The following is a 23,072-nucleotide window of genomic DNA, read 5'->3' on the forward strand; positions in this document are numbered from 1 at the left end:
GTTTCTGTGTTTTGTAGGTGTTTTGGATATTCCTATGATCAGCTGGGTAGTAATGCTGGTTTCCAGACTGTTAGACTATGTTGCCAGTATTGAAGATGAGGCCTCTGGTGGAAAGAAGCACCTAGGAGGGAAAGAACGAGAGAGACCTTTAACAGGTATGTAAACTGCACAATTCCTTCAAAATTAGATGATTTTACCTTTTCTGACAAACCTTTTAATGTACAACTATTATTTTACAGCAGGATCTTGAAATTGTGAGTGGAAAATTGCAGATTCTTTAATAGCTTATGTTATTGACCAGCTATCGATGGCCATTTTACACTGTTCACTTGCAGTTGAGATTGAAGGTACAAGTTTTGAACATTCAGCACCGTTTTCAAATTCATGGGGCCCAAAGCTTAGTGGTTTGAGTTTATGTCACATGGATGCAAATGTTGTCAAGCAGCGAGTCCCCAGTCAGATTTCCGAGTGGCCTAAACCGAAGTAAAAATCACTGAATAACTCTGTTTTAATGTGACAATAGTGAGGTTGAAAACTTGCTTTACAGCACTAATGTTTATGTAGTTCATACTTGCTCTGTTGCCTCCAGTAATGTGCAGTGTTTCCATCCCTCAGGTATTCAGTGGAGCTTCATCAATAACAGCCTTCAGTCTCAGAATTCCAGCAGGTCAGCTAAAGGCAGCAGCAGCCTGGACCGCCTCTATTCCCGCAAGATTCGCAAGCAGCTCGTCCATCACAAACAGGTAAATGTGTGTCATTCCAACACCAATACATCTGCACATTTGTTTTTTAAAAAGTAAAGTACAGCTCAATATTGTCTGGTCAGTCTACAGAGGGGTTAGTTTTAATGTGGTATCCATATAGATATTTGGGTATAGAAATAAGTTTTGTCTAGAGTGAATACTTTTGCAGTGCTTATATTTATCATACCCCTTTCATTGCAGCAGTTAAATCTATTGAAAGCAAAACAGAAAGCTCTGGTGGAGCAGATCGAGAAGGAGAAGATACAAAGCAACAAAGGTTCCTCCTATAAACTGCTGGTAGAACAGGCCAAGCTCAAACAAGCCACATCCAAGGTGAGAAGCTCTTAGAGTTAGAGCTCACAGTAAGTTTCATTACCTAGCACTCAGTCCAAGTATTGAGATAGTCATTCAAATCAGGCTGCGAAGGATTGTACTTTGGGGTTTTGCTCTTTCTGCCAGGATTGCCACATTTGTCAGAAAATAATGGTTCATAGTTTCCTCCTGAAAGTGCAAGTAGCGATGTTACAACATTTATCTTAGAAGTAAAATGTCACAGCCGACTCGTGCGATGTCTGACTTGTATGTTCATTGTTCTCAGCAGTCCCTTCAGAGCCTCTGCTGCTTATAGCAGAAATGGACAAGCAGCAGGTTTTCCTTCTTAATCTACATGGGCACCTGTAGTGTGACAAAACACAGAGCTGAGTCAAAACATTATGACTGCTGACAGTGCATGTTAAAGGCTGTGGATATATTAGACAGTAAGTAAACAGCTGGTGCTTGTAGAGTACATGTTAGATGTGGAAGAAATGTGCAGGTGCAAAGTCCCAAGCAACTTTGACCAGAGCCATATCGTTGTGGGCAGATGCCTCGATTGGAGCATTTCCATAACAGTAAGACTTGTGACCTAAACCAGCTCAGCAGTGGTTTGTACCTACCAGCAGTGACTGGTGACGATGTCCACAGCTCATCGATGCATGTGGGAAGGAAAAGACCATAATTTCTGGTCCAAATCAACAGCAGGCTTACTATGGCACAGCATTTATTGATGTTATGGGAGGATTTGTAAGAACACTCAACGCAATACACCCCCCCTTCATATGGGAATGTAAACTTTGGACTGGTCAGAGTGCCCATGCTAGCCTCTGTGGACTGTTGAAAATACAGGCACTGAAGTGTTGGTGCAGAACGCTGGAGCAATAAAAAAAACACAATCCTGGTTCTATGAATGCTGAGCGCACCATTTACCTTCAGAGAGGATTTCACCAAGGAACATGACAAGCCAGTGGGCTAGGCATTTACGTGGATGTCAAGTTGACACATGCCCACTACTGAGACATTGTGGCTGTTCACGTAAACCCCATCATTTCAGTGGTACTCCCCATTAGAAGTGATGTCTTGCCACACTGTAAACATTGTCTGGGAATTATTAAAGGAACATCTCGAAGAGTGCAAGGCGTTTACTAGGCTTCCAAATTCCCCAGATCCCAGTCTGATTGAACATTTGTGGGATCTGCTTAAAAGACATGTCTGATCCACGGAGGCCCCACCTTGCAACTTCTAGGACTCTAAGTCTCTGCTGCTAATGTATTGGTGCCTGATACCATGAGACGCCTTCTGAGGTCTTTGGAGTCTACACTTCAGTGTATCAGAACTAGTTTTGAGCATACCAATGAATAACAGCACATAAGGGAGGATTGGCCATAATGTTCTGGCTCTGTCACATTACTGTGACTACTAGCACAGTTTTGCTTTTTTGTCACACAAGAACAAATCTGCAGTATTTGTTGTTGCACTGATTTCGGTGTTGTTCAGTGTTGCCCCACAATTTTTCTTTAGGTACTCACTTTGTGAAATAAATTTGACCCAGTTTAAGCACTTTATGTGGAGCAGCATTTACCGTAGAAATGCAACAGCAAAAATGTTAACTTTGTGGTTGATATTAAATTACCAGTCCCTGATTTAATCACATGAATAAGCAATGTATATCATATGCGTGTTTCTGTAACTTCTGAGTAGTGTGCTTAGTTGGCTTTATGTTCAGTGGCACATACATTGAAATAGGGTCTGAAAAAAATCAGTTTTTAATCTCCTCTAATATATATAGAGTAAATTTATCTCTGACAATTTTTAAAAAAATCTTACTTCCTCTTCTAGCACTTTAAAGACCTGATCCGTCTGCGACGAACAGCCGAATGGCCCCGCTCCACATTGGACACAGAGTCCACAACAGCCAAAGAAACCCCAGAAGTAGAACCTCTCCCCTTCACACTGTCCCACGAACGCTGCATCTCTGTGGTGCAGAAGCTGGCCCTCTTCCTCCTCTCCATGGACTTCACCTGCCACGCTGACCTGCTGCTCTTTGTCTGCAAGGTATTCATCTCAAACCCTTGTATATGTTTGTCAAATTCAGGAAGTTGTATAGAACTGTAAATGCATACTTCTGTTCATCCTTTTAGGTTCTTGCTAGGATAGCCAACGCCACAAGACCCACCATTCATCTGTGTGAGGTGGTGTCTGAGCAGCAGCTGGAACGCCTGCTGCTCTTGCTTGTGGGGACGGACTTCAACCGAGGAGACATCTCCTGGGGGGGCGCCTGGGCACAGTATTCCCTCACGTGTATGCTACAGGACATCCTGGCAGGTGTGTTTGGTTTACTTGCTTGTGTGTAGTATCACATCTGTTTGGACCTGATAAACAGTTAGTGTGTTTGTGTAGCCTTGTGCTGGAGAGTTTTGACTGATAGTGTTTGATCAGCTCCAAAAAATATTTAGTCTGATGTAAATTGTTGTTTGAGTTTAGGTGTGGCTTTTGAGCAGCATATTCTACTGAGACTTGTCTTCTTCATCTTTTTGAATGTTAGGGAATTATTTAGGTCTGCCCTCAGTCTCCTGAAACGTTGAATAATCTCTGCTGTTGTAAGAGTTATGGTTTATTTTGCTGTAAAATAGATGTTATTTACTTATTTTACAGGAACTCACAATGTATTTAACATTGAGGAGCTAAAAAGATGAGTTAGAGTATTTGACAGAAAATTAACTGTCTTGATGGAATAATCATGTTAAGAATTTTTCCTAGCAAAAAAAATAGTACTAATTTAATAATTATTTGACGTCACCCAAGCCCTTTACTATTTTCTGGTGGGTTTTTTTGCATCTTACATGGCAGGTAAAGTCAAATACAATACACTTTTTTGGCAGATTCTGTGAGTATCTCCTTGTGGTCCACAAACCATCCACTTTGTTTGAGCTGAAAACAAATCTAATGGTTTTGGAAACAAAGTGGTCCACACAACACTACTCCTGCATGTTCTCAGCGTATTTGAACTTGCACACATTTGCGCTCATTCACACTGACTCTTTTTTTTTTTTTTTTTTTTTACTAGTTTCTGCTCTTCTTGATGAAATTTTGTCTGTGACTGGATCGATTGTCATAAAATCTATACAGACATGCAGGGCCTTTTGAGGCTAAATTTCAGATTTTGGCGATCCCCAGACTTTTGTTCTTGCTCCACCATGTGGTTTAAAAAGTATCATGGCAACTAGTGACTGACTGGCTTTGAAATGTAAAAAATGTAGAACATTATCAGATGTATTGAACAAGGCTATAAAAAATGTAAGTGCAGTTGCAGTACAATGCAAGACATGAATACAGTGCCCTATTTTGTGTATCTAATGTTGTGTTACAGTACCCTGGGATCATGTTGTTCCTGAAGGTGGTGCATTTGCTTGCACTTAAGCATAAACTAACTGTTTTTGTAGGTGAACTGCTGTCTCCGGGCTCTCTGGACGTCATGGATGAGGTGGTGGTAGGTGAGGAGGCTGGGGCATTGTCCTCTTCAGCAGGGGCAGATTCAGATGACTCCCTGCCCCAGCCCGCACCTATACCATTGGTAGAAAGCATTGACGAGGCTCTGGTGCCTGATATCATCGCAGGTACTACCGGGACCTCCTCAGTATTCCAAAGTGCGTGGGTAGCCCCGACCATTCTCCACACTTCCCACAACAGCACAACACAAACACTGTCATGAACCCACTTTTGACCATTACAATATAAAGTATTTGTGTGGTTGTTTCCCCCCTTTTTTTCATGGCTGCATGTTTACAAGTTTTCTCCACAGTATGTTTGCTATTGTTAGAATTTTTATTGCTGTTATTGTTATTATTGCTGCTTTTTGGAGTGGGAATTCAGACATATAAAACTAGAGTCTCTTTGGCCTATTTGACATTTCATTGTTTCAGTTTTTAGTTAGATTTCCGTTGGAGAAACCTAAATTGTTGTTTACCACATTCTTTTACTACGGACATAATTAAAGGGGGGAAAAAAGTGATTTAAATCATCCCTTTTGTCTGGATTCTCCCTCCTGTAGCAGTATAGGAGCTGTAGTACTGGCTGGATCGGCGTTAAAATTGCCTAGTAACGTGCTACAGAAAGAGTTTCTCTTGCTTGTATGTTTTTCTAGTGTGCTTGCTTGGCAATATTAAAGCTGTTTTCATTATCCAAAGGTGCTCCACCTCTGTCATCTTTGGAAAAAGATAAAGACATAGACTTTGACTTGCTACAAGACCTGATGGATGTTGATATTGATCCTTTAGATATTGATTTGGAAAAAGATCCACTCGCTGCCAAAGTGTTTAAGGTATGTTAATTACCACACCCAGTTCTTTGTCATTGCCTCTGCCAGTATTCAGCTACTAAAACAAAGCCATGTAGCTTCCCCCAATGGTCCAACATAAAGCAGTAACACCACTCTTAACATGTTGTACAAACTGTATAGTAATTACATTATGGTTTATTAAAGACAAAGCCAGTGAGTGCTTACAGGACAAAAGTTACAGCACTAATCAAATGAGACTAATTTTGTGGAATATATTGAGAATATGACAAAATGCCATAGCATTTCAACAATGTAGCTGAACAAAGTTAGAATTTCATATATATAAGTTGCAGTATTTTCAAGATTAATTTTATTATCATGAAATTTGAGATAAAGTCATAATTTTATAATGAAAAACTAATTTTAATGATCGTTTGTGGTAAACAAAAACCAGCAATCTGTAAAGTTTGTGTTAAATGGAAAATGTGAATATTGTCAGTATTTATATACAATTATAGCATCATTTTTGAATAAAAAAGACAACATAATTTTTATTATAATATGATTTGTTCTTGTACATGTACAACTTTATCTCATAACATCATACTATCTTTATTTTAAAACTAAAACTAGATAATTAACTGAAAGTATCAAACATTTGACTATAGATCCTTAATCATTCTGTAATTGGATTGTTTTATCCATTTAATGTTAAATGCAATAGGTCTACTTAGAGTCTGTCTTTGGCTGCTAAAGATGCAGTTTTTATATTTGCATTTTTAATCTGAAAATATATGGACTAGTTGTAAATCATAGATATGTCAGTTTTAGTGTATCAAGTTCTACCAGCCTCTTCTTGCAGATGAATTAGATACTGAGATTATTCCACCGGTTTTGATGTTTCGATAAAATAACTCCCTGAAACCCTTCTTAAATGCAACTTAGCACAGGTTCTTTAACATGTCTCACATTAGCTGTTAGAATTACATGTCTGTTTCAGTTTTTAAATGTTTTTTTTTGCATGCTCATGTGAATTTTAATATTGGGTTTTGCTTAATAAAACAGTTTTTCTCTTGCTTAAGCTTTAGTTCCGTTGTGAACTAATGTTGGCGTCAGATGTAGAAATGAATACAATGATGCTAAAATGTCAGTTCATTGTTGCCCTCATGTTTGTCATCCCTCCTTCTCATGTTCATCCTCAGCCTATAAGCAGCACTTGGTATGACTACTGGGGTGCTGACTATGGCACATATGGGTACAACCCATACATCGGAGGGGTTGGTATCCCAGTATCCAAACCTCCTGTTGCTGCAGAAAAGCCTGGGTCACAAGGTCTGTCAGTCTCCGTGTCGCAGGGTGAGCAGAGTCCCAGTTTTGTTTAAATATATTTTTCTTTTCTGTCCTGACTTCTGTGAATTTTTACCTTTTTCCATGTAACCTTTAAGCTTCTGTATCTGTGTTGAACAGCACTGGATGCCCGGCTAGAAGTAGGCCTGGAGCAGCAGGCAGAGCTTATGCTCAAAATGATGGCGACTCTTCAGGCTGACTCAATTCTTCAGGCCCTCACTTCAAGTTCATCCACAGGTACCCTCACAGCACAAAAAAGCTGGGAAATTTTCACTCTTGTAACAGATGCTCGTCACTAAGAGAATCCCAAGTGTTCAGCAACAAAGAGAAACTATTTTAGCCATTGATTCATTGGATATAATGTCATTCAGTGTATATCGTTGCCACAAGATTTGCTCTCTGTTTGGCTTCCAGTGAGCCAGGCCTCGAATGGGACTGATGACTCCCTGTTACGAGCTCTCCATGGCGGAGGTTCTCCTCCAGGCAGCAGTCTGACGGTCCAACCCTCATCCATCCCCATTCTGAGTGCCTGCTTCAACAAGCTCTTCTCCATGCTGCAGGTCCACCATGTACAGGTCAGCACCCACTCTTTGGGGGCCCAATACAATCTAATTAAAATTTGCTGTGTTATCATTTCAGTATTGTTCGTCTTTTAAACCAACTAAGTAAATAATCATGGGCCTTGTTGTTTACTTTCTGTTGTTCTGTGGCACTTATGACCATGTAAAAGGCACACAATTGTATTCTGTGTGACACTAAAAGGTTTAAAGATATGTTAAATATAATTTAAACAATACAGAAGCCCTGATCTATGAATGAATTTAAAAATGAAAACAAAGTGAACAATGATTTCTTCACTCTCAGCTGGAGTCCTTGCTGCAGCTGTGGTTAACGCTCAGTCTCAACACATGTTCTGGAGGCAGTGAAGAGAGTGGATCAGACATCTTTCTGTTCAACGCCAGCCGAGTGCCCACCATCCCACTTAACCAGGGTCAGGACTCCACAACTCCTTGTCTGTAATTCAAACTGAAGAAGCTTACTTTTTTTAAGATAGTTTTATAATGTATTTTTTCTGTGTGGCTGTGTGTTCAGCATCCATCAGCAGTTTCCTGACGGTGCTGGCATGGTACCCCAACACTTCTTTAAGAACATGGTGTCTGGTGCTGCACTCTCTCACCCTGATGACTAACATGCAAGCCTGTGGTCAGTACTCCTTTCTTCCATGGTTTCTTTCTCTGTGCTGTGGGCCACTGTGTAATTCACTCAGAACTCAGATATTCACACTTTTAGTCATCATCTTAAAGACAGAATCTTTCTTTGTGTGTGTTTCAGAAAACAGGTGGTCATTTGGGGACAAGAGATTGGAATGTGTCTGTGACTGTGAACAAAATGTTTCTAAATATGGTTTCCAGGGGTGGAAGGTGCAGATAAAAACCTTGGATCAAATTACTCAGTTATGACAGTAAAAGTGCAAGTCCTAATTGTTCAACTTCAAATGTGGCAGGGAGAAGCTACCTTTAGCCTTCACATGTCAGTATTTATGTCAGATTTACATTTTCTTCCAATATATTGTAATTCATTGTGTATATTTTCAATATACACACCAAATTACAAATGCAATGTTGTTCGCATACACTGCTAGAATTTTGGAGTTCTGTTAATCCCTGAATGACCAGTTGATGAGCATGCTACTCAAAAATGTATTACTACAGGACCATTATGTACAATAACTTTGGATTACCTTTATCAGACAGATTTTAAGTCACTGCAAGGTGATCCTCATTGTATACTGAAATAGTTGAAAGCCAAATGCTATATGGATGATAGATGTTCAATCTACAAACCTAGCCTACCCATCTACAACACAACAAAGTGGGGGAAGTGAAATTAAAATGGCCTGAATGCTCTTTCTATGTGTTTATACTGTACCTCAGCACTGTATTCACTAACAGCAAAGCCCTGATCATTTTGTAGATGTCTTTTGTTCTCTGGAGTTGAACGATTCATGTGAAACTTATTTTTAAACTTCTAGCCTCCAGCAACGGGATGAGCTCTCAGGAAAGCACAGCTCAACAGATGGTGTCTGATCCCACCTTGGTTCATGTCCTGGTGCGCTTCCTGTCTGGCACCAGCACTAACGGGACAAGCCAGCACAGTTCTCAGGTGGGACCCACTGCCACCCAGGCCATGCATGAGTTTTTAAGCCGCCTGCAGGTCCACCTGTCCTCCACGTGTCCCCAGATGTTCAGCGAGTTCCTGCTCAAACTTATGCACATCCTGTCTACTGAGAGGTATGCCTTCACCTATCAGATAATTTAATTTCAATTTGTCTTGTTTTCCCATTCCACGTACAATCAGTCATTTTGACACCAGTAACAATGAGTGGTATTCTGAGTCATATTTGGGAACTTATGGTTCATTTTCTCCCTTCAGGGGTCCCTTCCAGTCAGGTCAAGGTCCACTGGATGCGCAGGTGAAGCTGCTGGAGTTTACTCTTGAGCAAAACTTTGAGGTGGTGTCAGTGGCCACTATCTCCTCTGTCATTGAGTCCATCACATTCTTGGTTCACCACTACATCACCTGCTCAGACAAAGTGGTTTCCCGGAGTGGCTCAGACAGCTCAGTAGGTGCCCGGGCTTGTTTTGGGGGTTTGTTTGCCAACATCATCCGGCCAGGAGACGCAAAGGCTGTCTGTGGAGAGACCACACGTGACCAGCTGATGTTCGACCTCCTCAAGTTGGTCAACGTGCTGGTGCAGCTGCCTCTGTCTGGGGACAGAGAGTTTAGTGGACGGCTGCTGCCAACCGGCAGCGGAGCAGCTGATAGCAGCGTGTCAGATGAGGAGAAGGTCTGTGGCACCAAAGAAAGCGTGGCTGGTGGATCTTCATCTAGTCAGGGTCCTCCTGCAGGTGTGGCCGACCTGGTGCTAGCCAATCAGCAGATAATGAGCCAGATCTTGTCAGCACTTGGACAGTGCAACAGCAGCGCCATGGCCATGATCATAGGTAAGACACATTCACAGAAAATTATTAGCTGGTTACACCGTTCCTGTTAGTTCTTCCAAGCTTTTCAGCTTCTCTCAGCTCATAGCTTTAGTTTTATGCCCTGTATCTGCGGTTGTGGTTTATATGCATCACTGTCATCTACCTTAGTTTTCAGCAGCTGGCACGTTTTTTTTCGGTTACATAGACCTATTTAACCACCGACCCAGTTGATTGCTTGTTCAGTGGACTGTACTACGAAGCGAGATGAGTGGGTTAGCCAGGTATGTTTAGCCAAAAGCCAGAGTTTTTAGTATCACGAAGGTGGCTGTCTTTCTACCCTGCTAGTTTACCATGGTAACTGATGCCGTGGAGCTGACCTACTCGGCAGCAGGTTATGTTTATAGGTTAGGATTTAAATTGGCTGTAAGAAGCGTCTCCCTTTAAACAACTCTTTTCCTGACAATTATTTATGAGCGAAACAGACTCTCAGCTGAGGGAATGTGTTGTATCTGTAACCCTGTTGATCTGTACGTTACTAAATCCACTGAATGAAGCTGTGCACTTCCACACACTATATGCATCGTGTTGCCATAGGAACCTGACGTGTATTTAACTGGTGATGCACAGATCATATAAATCTGATTTACTGCTCAGTCCATTTACTCTGCTAGTACTGTAGGTAATAGAACACTGATTAGAAAATGGATTATTCTACTGGTACTTATTACAGAGAATATTCAAACTGTAACATTTCATTTTGATTTGGCCAAAAATTAAGGTGATATCCTGCAGTATGGGACAGTGTCAGACCTAAATGCACTTAAATACAATATTGTCTAGAAATATATTAAGTTTAAAGCTTATTAGCTTGATTGTGCAGCTGTCTGTTATCAATAATCAGCTGTATTGATTAGTGAAATAAATACATTGCGCATGTTTAACAGTTTTCTACCAGCATCCATGTCCTGCATCATTTCCAGCAACAGCACTTTTTACCATCATGCATTTTTAATTTCCTCTTTGTTCTCCATTAAAACAACCTGTTCACTGAAGCAGCTGCACATGATTGTTTCATTTTGGATGGAAGAAGAGTCACATGACCTGGCCACTTTTATGTGAAGTTTGAAGCAAAAAGCCTGGGCTAATAAAGGAAGTTGATTATTACCTTCATGATACCCATTAACTCTGACTGGGGTTTTAGTTTTGCCAACTTGCGCAAAGAAAGCCTGGCTGTGTCTAACTGGCTTCGTAGTACAGCTTTCAGTGCTGGTGCCTAATCTCAAACCAAACCATCAGGAAGACTGGTTCCAGAGTGGTACCAACACTTTGTTGGTCTAGAACAGTGGCTCTCAAATTTTTTCTGCCAGGCCCCACTTTGGAGGACAAAAAACTTCCGCGCTCCCCCCAATAATTTTGTGTGAACTGTTTTTACATTAAAACGTGAATATGCAGGACTGTGTTATACCTCATTTCAGTCCAGGGGCCACATTCAGCCCAGTTTGATCTCCAGTGGACCGGACCAGTGAAATAAGAGCAATAACAACCTATAAATAACCACAACTCCAACTTTTTTCCCTTCTTTTTAGTTAAAAAACTAAATTATAAAAATATTCACATTTAATGAACTATTTTTTTACAAGACATTTTGAACACCTTGAAATTTCTTTACAAAAGCAAGTTCAGTTTCAACAATATTATGCCTCAGTTGATCATTTCAGTTTATCTACAAAGGAACACACCATTTAGTCACAGGTATCTGGAACTGAAAAGTGTAGTATTTTACTTTATGATCAAAACAACTTGTCAAGGTCTAGAAATTATTTAAAATTTACAGTTTTACAAATTTACAATTTACAGTTAATGTCTTCTCTGTAATTTTTACCCTTTGTAAAGTCGTCCCGCGGGCCAAAATGGACCATCTGGCTGGCCGGTTTTGGACCGCGGGCCGCACGTTTGACACCCCTGGTAGAAATAATGGGAGCAGATGAGACGAGGAGATGACGTGACCAAGTACGCCGGTGTTGTAATTGCATATTGACGATGCGTTCTCCCGTTCTTGTGAGTCCGTATTTGCCAAGTAAGCAAGTACGGACTTGCACAACAGCCAGCGCAGTTTGTGCGCCGTGAAAAACAGGCCGACGTTAAAACAATTGTTCACCTAATTAGTTCTGCGTAGACGGACCTTTTCCTCCCAGTCGCCCGCGCCCCCCTATTTGAGAAGTACTGGTCTAGAACCACTCTTAGAGGCTGGGTTTGGGATTGTCATGATTAAAAAAAAACAAAACAAAAAAAAACAGCTAAAGCTTGGTGGCCGCCATTTTTTAAATCCCAAGAAGAAAAATAGTCAAAGCTTCAGCGTTGCCTTGAAATCAAAGAAACAGTGTGTGGAAGGCCGATGAGGTATTTGCCAAATTTTCCCTGCCGTTGTACATTTTAAAATTAGCAACTGGCAGTTTTAAGTGCTCTTGCAAATGTTTGACACCAATAATGACCTCACTTTCTTTCCATCAGGGGTCCTTGGGAGGTATAAATTGTCTCTTTGCATTGTGGTCCTAGACAGAGGTTCAGAATATACTACAGTGTTTCCTCTAGGATTTTTTCCTGCAGCGGCGGCAGGCTCCCCGCTCCATCCGTTCCACTCTGCCCCGCACCCCCTGCGGTGGTGTATTAGCGATGATTTAAAAAAAAAAAAAAAAGTAATTTAAAGGAGCAGTACTGGGACTTTAGCAGCGGCGGGCCGCTGCTGCAGAATGACTGTAGCGGAAACCCTGTACTAAATGATGTGGATTTGTGGTTGGTCTTTGGCTTGTGGACAAGCAAACTGCTTCTTAGAATGTCACAAGGTGAACCAACTCTGAAGCTACATGAACCAAGAAGTACATTGCATAGGTGTAAAGGGTGCGATGGACACTCCCAACATCCAACAGCAGACAATTGTAGTAAATGGCTGGTGAACATGTCAGTGCATTTAGTTGCCAATGGAAGCTTAAAAAAGCAGACTTCTTTTGGCTAACATTTTCACCTGTAGTGTGTTTTCAGCTGCCCCTACAAGGCTACAAAATCTGAAGCTGCTGCTTCAAATATCGGGTTGTAAGAAGTTAAATCTCTAGTGTCTGTGTAATAGCAGGCAATGTGGCCATAAGGAGCATTTATGGGATAGCGATAATGATGAAAATGTAGTTTAGTAGAGTGTAACGCAAGTATCTAAGAATCAGTTAAGCGACTCATAACATTACTTAAAATTTACCACTAATACAAGTTTACTGGTCATACCACACCAACAATGTGTTTTATTGTCTTTGAATTCAACCTTTGGCCCAAAGAGGAAGAATATGTTGATAAATAAAGACATTTTACTAATGGATGAATCGTTCCTTTGACAGACCAAAGGAAAGCAATTCAAATATCAGGAGGAGGAAAAAAAATCCATATACCGTGATGCTGACAGTTGTCTCTGTTCTCCAGGAGCCAGCGGTCTCCACCTGACCAAACACGAGAACTTTCATGGCGGTCTGGATGCCATCTCAGTGGGTGATGGTCTCTTCACCATCCTTACCACTCTCAGCAAGAGGGCCACTTCAGTCCAGGTCATGTTGCAGCCCATCCTCACATACATGGCCTGTGGTTACATGGGCAGACAGGTGAGCATCAGTCTGCTGGCATTTGTGGACTTTCACAATATGATGTCAAAATACCTCTTAAACAAATGCAGAGCTTTGTCAAAACCTAACTGTGTGTTTTTTAGGGATCTCTTTCTACGTGTCAGCTGTCTGAGCCTCTTCTATGGTTCATCCTCCGAGTGCTGGACACCAGCGAGGCTCTGAAGGCCTTCCATGACATGGGTGGGTGTATAAACCACAATTTATTTTGCGTTCTTGTTGTACTTACCCGAACATAACATTAAGATCAAATATGCCTTTAGACTGAGCAACAAAAACAGTAGTATTTTTATTTATTACGTCAAGCTGTAACTATTTATAAAGTAAACAAAATACAGCAGTTTCTATCCATGTTCTGTCACTGTTTGCATTCAAAGTGCTACTAGAAATATTTTAATGCCACAGGGAACCTTTAGGTAACAAAAGTTTTACTTGCTTAATAATGCACTCAAATTTATCTGGCATCACTTCTTCCCCACTGGTTTCACAAGATTGAGAACAGGCAAAATTTTAACATTCCTTAGTTAAATTGTTATAGAAACAGAAACGCAGGTTGACAGGCATACAGAATTCTAGTGGTTTTTGCAGTATTTCATATATAAGAAACCATAACTTTGTTGTCCCTAACTAGGTGGTGTGCAGTTGATCTGTAACAACATGGTGACAAGTACCAGAGCCATTGTGAATACAGCACGCAGCATGGTGTCCACCATTATGAAGTTCTTGGATTCAGGTCCTGGAAAGGCAGCAGATGGAAACCTCAAAGCCAGAGTGATGACATCAGAGCCAGACAATGCTGAGGGACTCCACAACTTTGCTCCTTTAGGTGCTTTCAGTCATGTTGTATTCTATATGTTACATGCATACTTTTTTTTTCACTTCATATCTACAATGATCTCTTTGTCCCTTCTCAGGTACCATCACATCCAGCAGCCCCACAGCCCAGCCAGCAGAGGTCCTCCTCCAGGCCACGCCACCCCACCGCCGGGCCCGCTCAGCCGCATGGTCCTACATCTTCCTGCCAGAAGAAGCCTGGTGTGACCTCACGATCCACCTTCCTGCTGCTGTGCTGCTGAAGGAGCTCCACATCCAACCACACCTCGCCTCACTTGCCAGTGAGTAGCACCCAGTTTAGTATTAGTAATAGAAAGTACATTAGGAACTTATAAGTGTTTTTCCGTCACTTTGCAACCAACAAAGCTTTCCATCGCATTTACATAAAAACTTCTGACTGTTTCTTTATGTTTTCTGTGTCCCCTTCTCCTACCAAACAGCTTGCCCATCCTCAGTCTCAGTGGAGATCAGTGCTGATGGAGTCAACATGTTACCCCTCTCTACGCCGGTCATCACCAGCGGCTTGACATATATAAAGATCCAGCTGGTGAAGGCAGAAGTTGCCTCGGCTGTTTGTCTGAGACTGCACCGGCCTCGTGATGCTAGCACCTTGGGTCTGTCTCAGATTAAACTCTTGGGTCTGACAGCATTCGGTAACACTTCTTCTGCAACTGTCAACAACCCCTTTCTGCCTTCTGAGGACCAGGTCTCTAAAACCAGGTACCAATAAAGGATCCTGGAACAAGACCTTGTCCATTTTATGTAAGATGTGGATGCTGTTGTGACCTTGTCTTTGTCCCCTTACAGCATTGGATGGCTGCGTCTTCTCCACCATTGCCTGACCCACGTCAGTGACTTAGAGGCCATGATGGCCAGTGCGGCAGCACCCACCGCCAACCTTCTGCAGACCTGTGCTGCACTGCTTATGTCACCGTACTGTGGCATGCATTCCCCTAACATTGAAGCCGTGCTGGTCAAGATCGGTCTGCAGTCCACTCGCATTGGACTGAAACTCATTGACATTCTACTGAGAAACTGTGCCGCCTCTGGCACCGACCCTGCTAGTGAGTGACACACTGGCACTGTGCTTCTGATTTTAATTGTAGACAGAACATCCACAGCTTCTTAAAAAGCTTCCAAAAGTCTTTAAATATTCTATTTCATTGCCTTAAGGGGTGCGTTATTGTAACATGTTGAAAGACAAGGTCGTATTTCAGATAGTGTTTTGCCCAACTAGGTAATAAAGGTGTTATTGTAGCCTTTGCTCACCAGGCTAGAATTTAGAGTGGCAACACTCCATCACTTTTTCCTCTGTCCTAGCCTTATGTTTCTAGTTGCAATACATATTTGGATGAAGATGATTGGTATAGTCGAAAAAGACAAAAAGTCTTTGCTGTCAGATTCATAGAACTCAAGGTTGCTAATTTGAACCTTAGAAAGGATCTGTTTTTACTGATTTTTAGGATGTTATTATTAGGAGAGACTTCGTTTTATAAATAGTCTGGGGCCTAAGGGACAAACTATAATAGCAGGCATACTTGTCAACACCTAAACCATGACCCATTACCAAAGCAACACACTGTTGATGAAATGAGGTTCACATTAGGGGGTATATTGCATTCCTTTTTACATCTCCAGAAAAATGTAACAAATAAAAAAGCTATGCCATATGTGTTAAAGATAAATAAAAAAAATAATGTAGACTGTAAGATAACCAGCTTAATAGCCACCCTTATGCTAATGTGTGTTTCTGTCCTTAAAGACTTGAACAGTCCTCTGCTCTTTGGGCGGCTAAACGGCCTCTCCTCAGACTCCACCATTGACATTCTGTACCAGCTGGGCACCACACAGGACTCTGGAACCAAAGACAGGTACTTAAAGCATCCATTCTTTAACTTGGCTCCAAGTGTCCGTTTATCTTCCCTAAAAGCCTAACAATCAATGACACAGTGTCTCATTGGTTGTTAGGCTTTTACGCAACCAATGACAACCTATGAGCCTTTGTTAATGGTTGTCTTCTTTCAAGGTGATATTCCAGACAGACTCATAAGCTGGTAGTAAAAAGTGTCCTTATACACGCCTTCTCATTTTTTACTGTCAACTGGTCGTGCTTGGTGCATATAAATTCTGCTGTGAGGCAGCTCACACACAGGGACTGAAGAGATTTTCCAAACTTTGTGTTGACTTACTTATTAAAGCCCTGAATTTGAACCTTTTAGGATCCAGGCTCTTCTCCAGTGGGTCCATGACTCCTCTCGAGTGGCGGCCCATAAGATGAGTGGGCCGATGGGATACACTGGGGCTGGTGTTGGCTCTTCCTCTGCTTCATCAAGGGAATATGGCCTCCTTATGCCGTCACCATCCCACCTCCACTGTGTGGCGGCCATCCTGTGGCACAGCTATGAGCTGCCGGTTGACTATGACCTCCCTGCTCTGCTCAACAGAGAACTCTTTGAGTTAGTCACAGTCTTGTCTCATATTGAGATTGTACAAGATGCTTTGTTTCCTTTTGCAAACTTAACACAATATTTGTCTTAAAAAATTATATTGACCAAACAGCTTCAGCTATGGACATTGTTACCATAACCAACGACATTGGAAATGATTCTCATTATGGTTATCGTTATTATTATTGATTCCATTTCTTGTTCATTCCTTCAGGCTGCTGTATAACTGGTCTATGTCACTACCATGCAACATTGTGCTGAAGAAGGCCGTGGACAGCCTGCTGTGTTCCATGTGTCACATCCACCCTAGTTACTTCTCCCTGCTCATGTCCTGGATGGGGATTGTCTCAGTGCCCAGCGCCAGTCACTCTCAAGCCCAGCACCGCCACCTCTCTATGACCGACGATGGCAAAAAGCAGCATGATGCCAACACCAATGCCACAGGACTAACAGATGACTCCAAACATGCAAGACCACCCATTAATCTGTCGGAGTCCCAACTAACCACACTGGCAGCTGCCTCTCAGTCTCCAGGAGCAATAGAGCAGCTGTTGGACTCAGGCCTACCCTCACTGCTGGTTCGCAGTCTGGCTCAGTTTTGTGTCGGCCTCCTGACCATTGCCGACCTCCCTCTACCCTCTGGTCATGCTGAGAGACGACACCACCATTACCACTACCACTCACCCTCTTCATCCTCACACAGTCGGCCGCCACTGGCTGCAGAGCTGGCCGCTCCGGTGCTGCGCTTTCTCACAGAAGTAGGCAACAGTCACGCCATGAAAGACTGGCTAGGAGGACCAGAAGTGAATCCATTGTGGACGGCTCTGCTTTTCCTGCTGTGCCACTCCAGTGCCAGTGCTAGTGCTGGTGCCAACTCAGGCTGTCAACCTCTGAGCTCTGGATCTGCAGCTGGTCCCTCACCATCTCAGCCTCAGCCCTCAGGGTCACGCTTCTCCCTGGCCTCCTCTGGGCAGACAGGAGGGCTTACCACCCAGCAGAGAACAGCTCTGGAGAATGCCACAGTGGCCTTCTTTCTTCAGTGCATCTCCTGCCACCCAAACAACCAGCGACTTATGGCACAGGTCTGCTCTTAAATTCCACCGAGTGAATGGCTTTTGCTTTGTTTGAATCACAAGGGATTGAGCTTTGACATCTCAAAGTTTAACAAAAAAGGCAATAGATCATAAATGTTTCAAATGTCACCGCTAATCATATTTGAAAATGTGTAAATCAGTTTCTTCAGAAAGTAGGAACCCCTTGTGGTATCCGTGACATTTTTTCATGAATTTATTTATCATTTTCTGTTTCTGTATTGATTTTAAGACTAAGTTTTTTCTGGTTGCAGGTTCTCTGTGAACTCTTCCAGTCTGCTCCTCAGCGAGGCAACGTGCCGATTTCTGGAAACATCTCAGGCTTCATTCGAAGGCTTTTTCTGCAACTTATGCTGGAGGATGAGAAGGTCACTGTCTTCCTACAGTCTCCCTGTCCGGTGGGTAACTTTTTCTGTTGTTAAATTATCTGCTCGGTCTCATTTCCGACTCAGACAATTCTGGCTATGAAGAACCCTACAGAACAGTTAGAAATACCAACCAGTTTCCCAAAAATATTTGCAATCTGTCAATTTGCTTAGTGTTCAAATGAGCACAGCTTGTTATTGTGAGTATCTTTGTGGGTGTCTGCAGACATGTTTTACACATTATCTTTAGTTCACTGCTTTTTCAGTGGTAATACAGAAGAAAAACTTGCTTTCTATATCATTCGTCATGTGTTAATCTGTCATCATGACGACATCAGTTAATGAGGAATTCCTTTGTTTTTCTGCACTTGTATTTTGGACACAACTCATGTTCCAGTGCAAGTTCCACACTGTGTACAAACCAGACTACATTTCAACTTTGACATCTACAGTAGCCAGAAGCCTGCAAGAGGCAAAAAACAACCCTTTCAGAATGTTAAAGTACGTAGCCCTCTTTGAGCAGCTTCACCTTCTCCACCAGACATGGGTGCACCTAAAATGTGCAAAGATAATCAAACCAAAAGTCAATACTTTTCATGGCTTTACACTCAACTAAATACAGTCCATTTTAGACATTCACTCCATTCTGTTAATCCAAAGGCAAATTAATGTGTCAGCTTCCTGTCTGAATGCTCACCTTGGTCACATTTCCTGAAGAGTTCTGCTGACATTGTTACTAGGTCGGACCTAGTAACATTTCTGTATCACTGTCAGTACGGCACAAGTTTGAACTGAACCTTCATATTAACGGATAGACCTGCACAAGCAGTGGTACGTGGAGTGATAGAAAGTAATTTAGGGAAGGATTTTTTTCACATTCCAGTATAAATATATGTCTGAAAACATCACAGAGTGCCTTAACTAGTTTGTGTGCCAAAATCACAACACACTTTGTTCTACAAATTTGGACAGACACAAGCAGCTTAAAGATTAATAATACTCACCAAAAATAAATGTAATCTGAGTGTTTGCCCCCACAAGATGTGTGTATTGCCTATGAGTTTGTTTAATACCTGCAGCAGCAGATCGCAACAAGATCTGTATGTGTGTCTTCAATGGGAGAGAGTTGCACACATTTGCACACGGAACAGAGGCAGCAACTTAATTAAATTCTCATAATTATAAGTTATCACCGAGAGCATGAAGAGCACATCAGTCCAGGCCAGGATCCAACATCTAATCACACTGTGTCAGCCTACATGTCTTCACATCAGACAGTGTGAACTGTCACACACAGAATAGCAGTTTAATGTCCAGCTTTAGAACTATTTCTTCATAGCTTCTTACACACTTGTAGCATCAGACAGCAGTAGGATCCATGACCGTTTCCAAAGAGTGAGAGAGATGTGCAAATTTACACACAGAGTAACAGTAGTAACTTAATGAATTGGCTTTAACTAATAAGTATCCACACACAGAGACAGGATCGAATCAGGATCCAACAGCAGCTGTGAACTTTTGTTCCCTCAGATAGGTGAGCGGTCACAGTTTATTAGCTGCAATTTTGTTACATTGCCAGCTGTCCTCAGGTTGAGTCCTGAACTTTCAGTTTCTTTGTTCATGAAATCAGAAGTAAACTAGACTGTTATTTGGACACTTACATCACCTGCTATTAGTTTACTTTTAGTCTGTCAGTGTGATCTTATGTATTATACATCATTTGGCGTATTGACGAGACTCGTGTGAATGACAAGTATCACATGCATGCAGCTGTGCTCTCCAGCACTGTGGTGTCTATGTCTGAATGCAGCTGTGAGCAACATTATCAGAAGTGTGACCTATATCTAAATGACTACATTGCCATCACTTCTAATGAAGCCAGCAATGTTCCATGTCTCATGCCTGAAAGAGGCCTCTGTTTAACTCATGACACCGTCACATTTAACTGGAGAGTTTGTCACGATTTCTACTGCAGTGTATCCTCTACATTCATTCAGGAGCAGCGGCCCGCCATTCCTAAATCCTAGCTGCTGCTCCTTCAAATTTCTTTTTTTTTTTTTTTTTTTTTTTTTTTTTTAATGTCACAAATACACCACCGCCACGTGTCTCCACCTTCATAGCAGAATGCTGCACCGTGTCAGGTACTATATATGCTCGCGAGTACCAAGGTACACTACAGATAACTGTCTTGCTCAGTATCTACTCTTTGATACATCAGGTTAATATGACGTTAATTATTTGCGAGAGTGCGGCCTTGAAAGTGACGTCACGTCCATCCAGCACTCATAGACTGTATGCCAGCACCGAGGCACCAGGTCAGAGAGTCAGAGGAGTGTCGTCTTGGAAAATAGGGCAGCGATTTACCGAAGAAAAGTTATTAGCTTAAGATAACTCATAATAGATTTTACAAGTTAAACAGACATTAGCAAAATATTGATGTCCAGCTAACGTTACGTAACATATCGGTAGCTTCAGTTTATTGGTCCCGGTGCCAACTCAGTGTCACTAACGTGCGTAAACTAACTGATAGCGTTAAGCTAATATCTGCGCCATGATGTAACTGCTGACTGCATTTTCAAATGAGCTTGTTTAAATATTTTTTTAGTTTTTTTTTTTTTTTTTTTAAACATTAAGCCTTTAAAAAGCTATTTTCAACTGGCCATTCAGTAAATCGGATGTACAAGTAAAATCTGCAGTCAAGTGTCATTTGTTTACGCCACCACTGCTGAAAAAAAATCCTAGCAGAAACACTGTACTGTCTCAACAGTTCTGGGAGAAAAGCCCTGTGATTGGCTAAAATCTCAGCTTAAAGCGTAGATATTCTAAATCCTGAAAATGGGGGTACAAAAAGGTGCAGAACTCCATTACTTTTCTGATTGAATTATCATAGGCTAAAAGGTTAGTATGGAAGGTTTACCAAGTTAAATATTATTAGGTACTGCACATTGTTACGTCACGTCACTTCACATTATGCTACTTACCCTTATAATTCTACCCTGCTACAGTTCAGAAGCAGACGTTGTATATTTTTATTCCATTACATTTAATTGACAGCTATAAATACCAAAAACAAAACAAACGAGCAGGTTATCAAATATTATGTTAGCGTTATGTTATTTTGTTATAGTTTAGGCTCACAAACATTCTGTAACGCTGATAAAGTAGCTCAGAATCAAGCTTCTCACTAATAATAATCAAATGCTAAAATATGTTTAATATTACACAAGTGGGCATTTTTTTCCAGCAGAATGAGTATTTTTTGTGCTTTACGCACTGTACTTTCACTGAAGATGATTAATTTCACAACACTTGCTTATAATAGAGTATTTTTACTTTGCATCTTTTACTCTAGGAAAGCTAAATAGAAAGCAAGCAGATGTCCAAGCAGACGATATTCTCTGCAGGTGACAGCATACATGGCTGTCATGATAATATTAATGAAAAACAATCCTCGTCATGCTGTTAAAACTGAAATGAGCTCACAATGCCATGCATAAATGATTAATGTAGTATTTAGCTATGACCACAAGAGAGCAGTGCAGCAATATGAAGGAGAAGCCTCCTTTTCCGATCTCCTGAGACTGATTCATGCCTGGTATTATATGTCCTCAGTGACATTTTTATGCTCTATATTTTACACAGCTCAATGATTGGTTATTAGAAAAGCTATTTTAAGAGTGTGCATCTGCGTAGGTGTGTCTAGGGGCAAGGTGTAGAGAAATTGGTTTTAATAACCCAAACCAAGCTATTTCAGCATTCTAGTGGTTTCATTGTTCTCAGTATTATAGGCTCTCCTTTCTTGCAAAGGGAACTGCAGGGGACAAGGTTGTTTAGTTGGTCCAGACAACATATTTCAGCTGCTATGACATCATATATAGATATTTACTGTGCTGTTGAAAGGATGGCTCCTTTTAATTCTGGCTACTTGCAAGTTATAAGTTTGCACTGAAGCTCAAACATATCAAACTCTCACCTCATTGCTTTACTAAGTATGCTCATGTTCACCAGAGGACAAACCTTTAGAGAATATTTTTGAACTGTTCTCCAGAACCAAGCTCTGTACAGTGTACACAACAGTACAGGTGTTTGGTGTGTGCTAAAAACTCCAGATAGTGAAAGAAATACAGTTTGTTTACTTTACTGAAGACTCCTTGACCCAGATGGCTAACTGCCTCTGGAAATATATGATGCTGGTGTCTGTTTGTTGTAATACTCAAGTATGTTTTGACTTCTCATGTGCATTGGTTCAGAGAAAAGTCTGAAAATAACCTTCTGAGCCCTATAAAAGTCATGTTATATTTTTAAAAATCTGCAAAATTACAGCATATATCGTAACCAGAAACTGTGCCTTTAGTCTACATGTCTTTCCTAGAAATTCAGTGAAATGATTAATCAACCAGATCCTTTAAAAAAGAAAAAAATTCTGCAACTGTGTGCGGAACTGAGAAGCCATGAGGGACTCACCTGCAACCATCAGTCACATGACAAAAATTCAGGAACTATCTGAACCTCTAAAAAAATCATGGATATTTGACTGTTGCCTTATCTAGAAGCCTCATAGAAACAATATGCGGGCCCCATATACTTTTCAGTTACTGAAATTTACTGTAGTTAAGCTAATCATCACTTTTTTTTGTAACATGCTAACACAAAGCTTTATGTTTTTCTTTTACCTCTCAGTTATACAAAGGACGCATCAATGCCACCAGCCACATGATCCAGCATCCCATGTATGGAGCAGGCCACAAGTTCCGCACCCTCCATCTGCCAATCTCCACCACACTGGCTGAAGTCTTGGACCGGGTGTCTGGTATGTTTCACGTCAAAAAAACTAAACTTCCAAATACAATCTGCTAATATATGCAACATTAGTCATTATCTGTGTACAGAGGGTCCTTACCTTGCGTCGGAGTTCTGTTCCTACTGATGTACGTAAGTCGGTTTTCGCCATAAGTCAGAATTCCGACGAAAATATAAACAAAGCCGTTATGTGCATCACTATATTGAT

The 23,072-nt window shown here is 41.4% G+C and overlaps 1 protein-coding gene across 10 annotated transcripts in view; it reads left to right on the forward strand.

Moving 5' to 3' along the window:
* The window catches only part of birc6 (baculoviral IAP repeat containing 6), a 134,677-nt gene that overhangs the window by 39,164 nt on the left and 72,441 nt on the right, over window positions 1–23,072 (forward strand). For 5 of the 10 annotated variants that reach the window (XM_023296605.3, XM_023296620.3, XM_035942142.2 and 2 more), the window contains exons 32-56: window positions 18–155; window positions 616–743; window positions 945–1,076; window positions 2,898–3,113; window positions 3,200–3,383; window positions 4,502–4,705; window positions 5,246–5,379; window positions 6,540–6,693; window positions 6,805–6,921; window positions 7,099–7,259; window positions 7,549–7,675; window positions 7,777–7,887; window positions 8,717–8,975; window positions 9,118–9,689; window positions 13,134–13,309; window positions 13,414–13,510; window positions 13,959–14,153; window positions 14,242–14,442; window positions 14,602–14,881; window positions 14,969–15,225; window positions 15,924–16,032; window positions 16,381–16,617; window positions 16,823–17,690; window positions 17,954–18,097; window positions 22,745–22,874. In XM_023296605.3, the coding sequence (XP_023152373.2) occupies window positions 18–155; window positions 616–743; window positions 945–1,076; window positions 2,898–3,113; window positions 3,200–3,383; window positions 4,502–4,705; window positions 5,246–5,379; window positions 6,540–6,693; window positions 6,805–6,921; window positions 7,099–7,259; window positions 7,549–7,675; window positions 7,777–7,887; window positions 8,717–8,975; window positions 9,118–9,689; window positions 13,134–13,309; window positions 13,414–13,510; window positions 13,959–14,153; window positions 14,242–14,442; window positions 14,602–14,881; window positions 14,969–15,225; window positions 15,924–16,032; window positions 16,381–16,617; window positions 16,823–17,690; window positions 17,954–18,097; window positions 22,745–22,874 (5,331 nt within the window). The remainder of the gene's footprint in view (window positions 1–17; window positions 156–615; window positions 744–944; window positions 1,077–2,897; window positions 3,114–3,199; window positions 3,384–4,501; window positions 4,706–5,245; window positions 5,380–6,539; window positions 6,694–6,804; window positions 6,922–7,098; window positions 7,260–7,548; window positions 7,676–7,776; window positions 7,888–8,716; window positions 8,976–9,117; window positions 9,690–13,133; window positions 13,310–13,413; window positions 13,511–13,958; window positions 14,154–14,241; window positions 14,443–14,601; window positions 14,882–14,968; window positions 15,226–15,923; window positions 16,033–16,380; window positions 16,618–16,822; window positions 17,691–17,953; window positions 18,098–22,744; window positions 22,875–23,072) is intronic. The other 5 variants (XM_035942145.2, XM_023296637.3, XM_035942151.2 and 2 more) reach the window with 4 other exon arrangements.

This window comes from Amphiprion ocellaris, chromosome 16, assembly GCF_022539595.1.
Source record: "Amphiprion ocellaris isolate individual 3 ecotype Okinawa chromosome 16, ASM2253959v1, whole genome shotgun sequence".
Taxonomy (NCBI): domain Eukaryota; kingdom Metazoa; phylum Chordata; class Actinopteri; family Pomacentridae; genus Amphiprion; species Amphiprion ocellaris.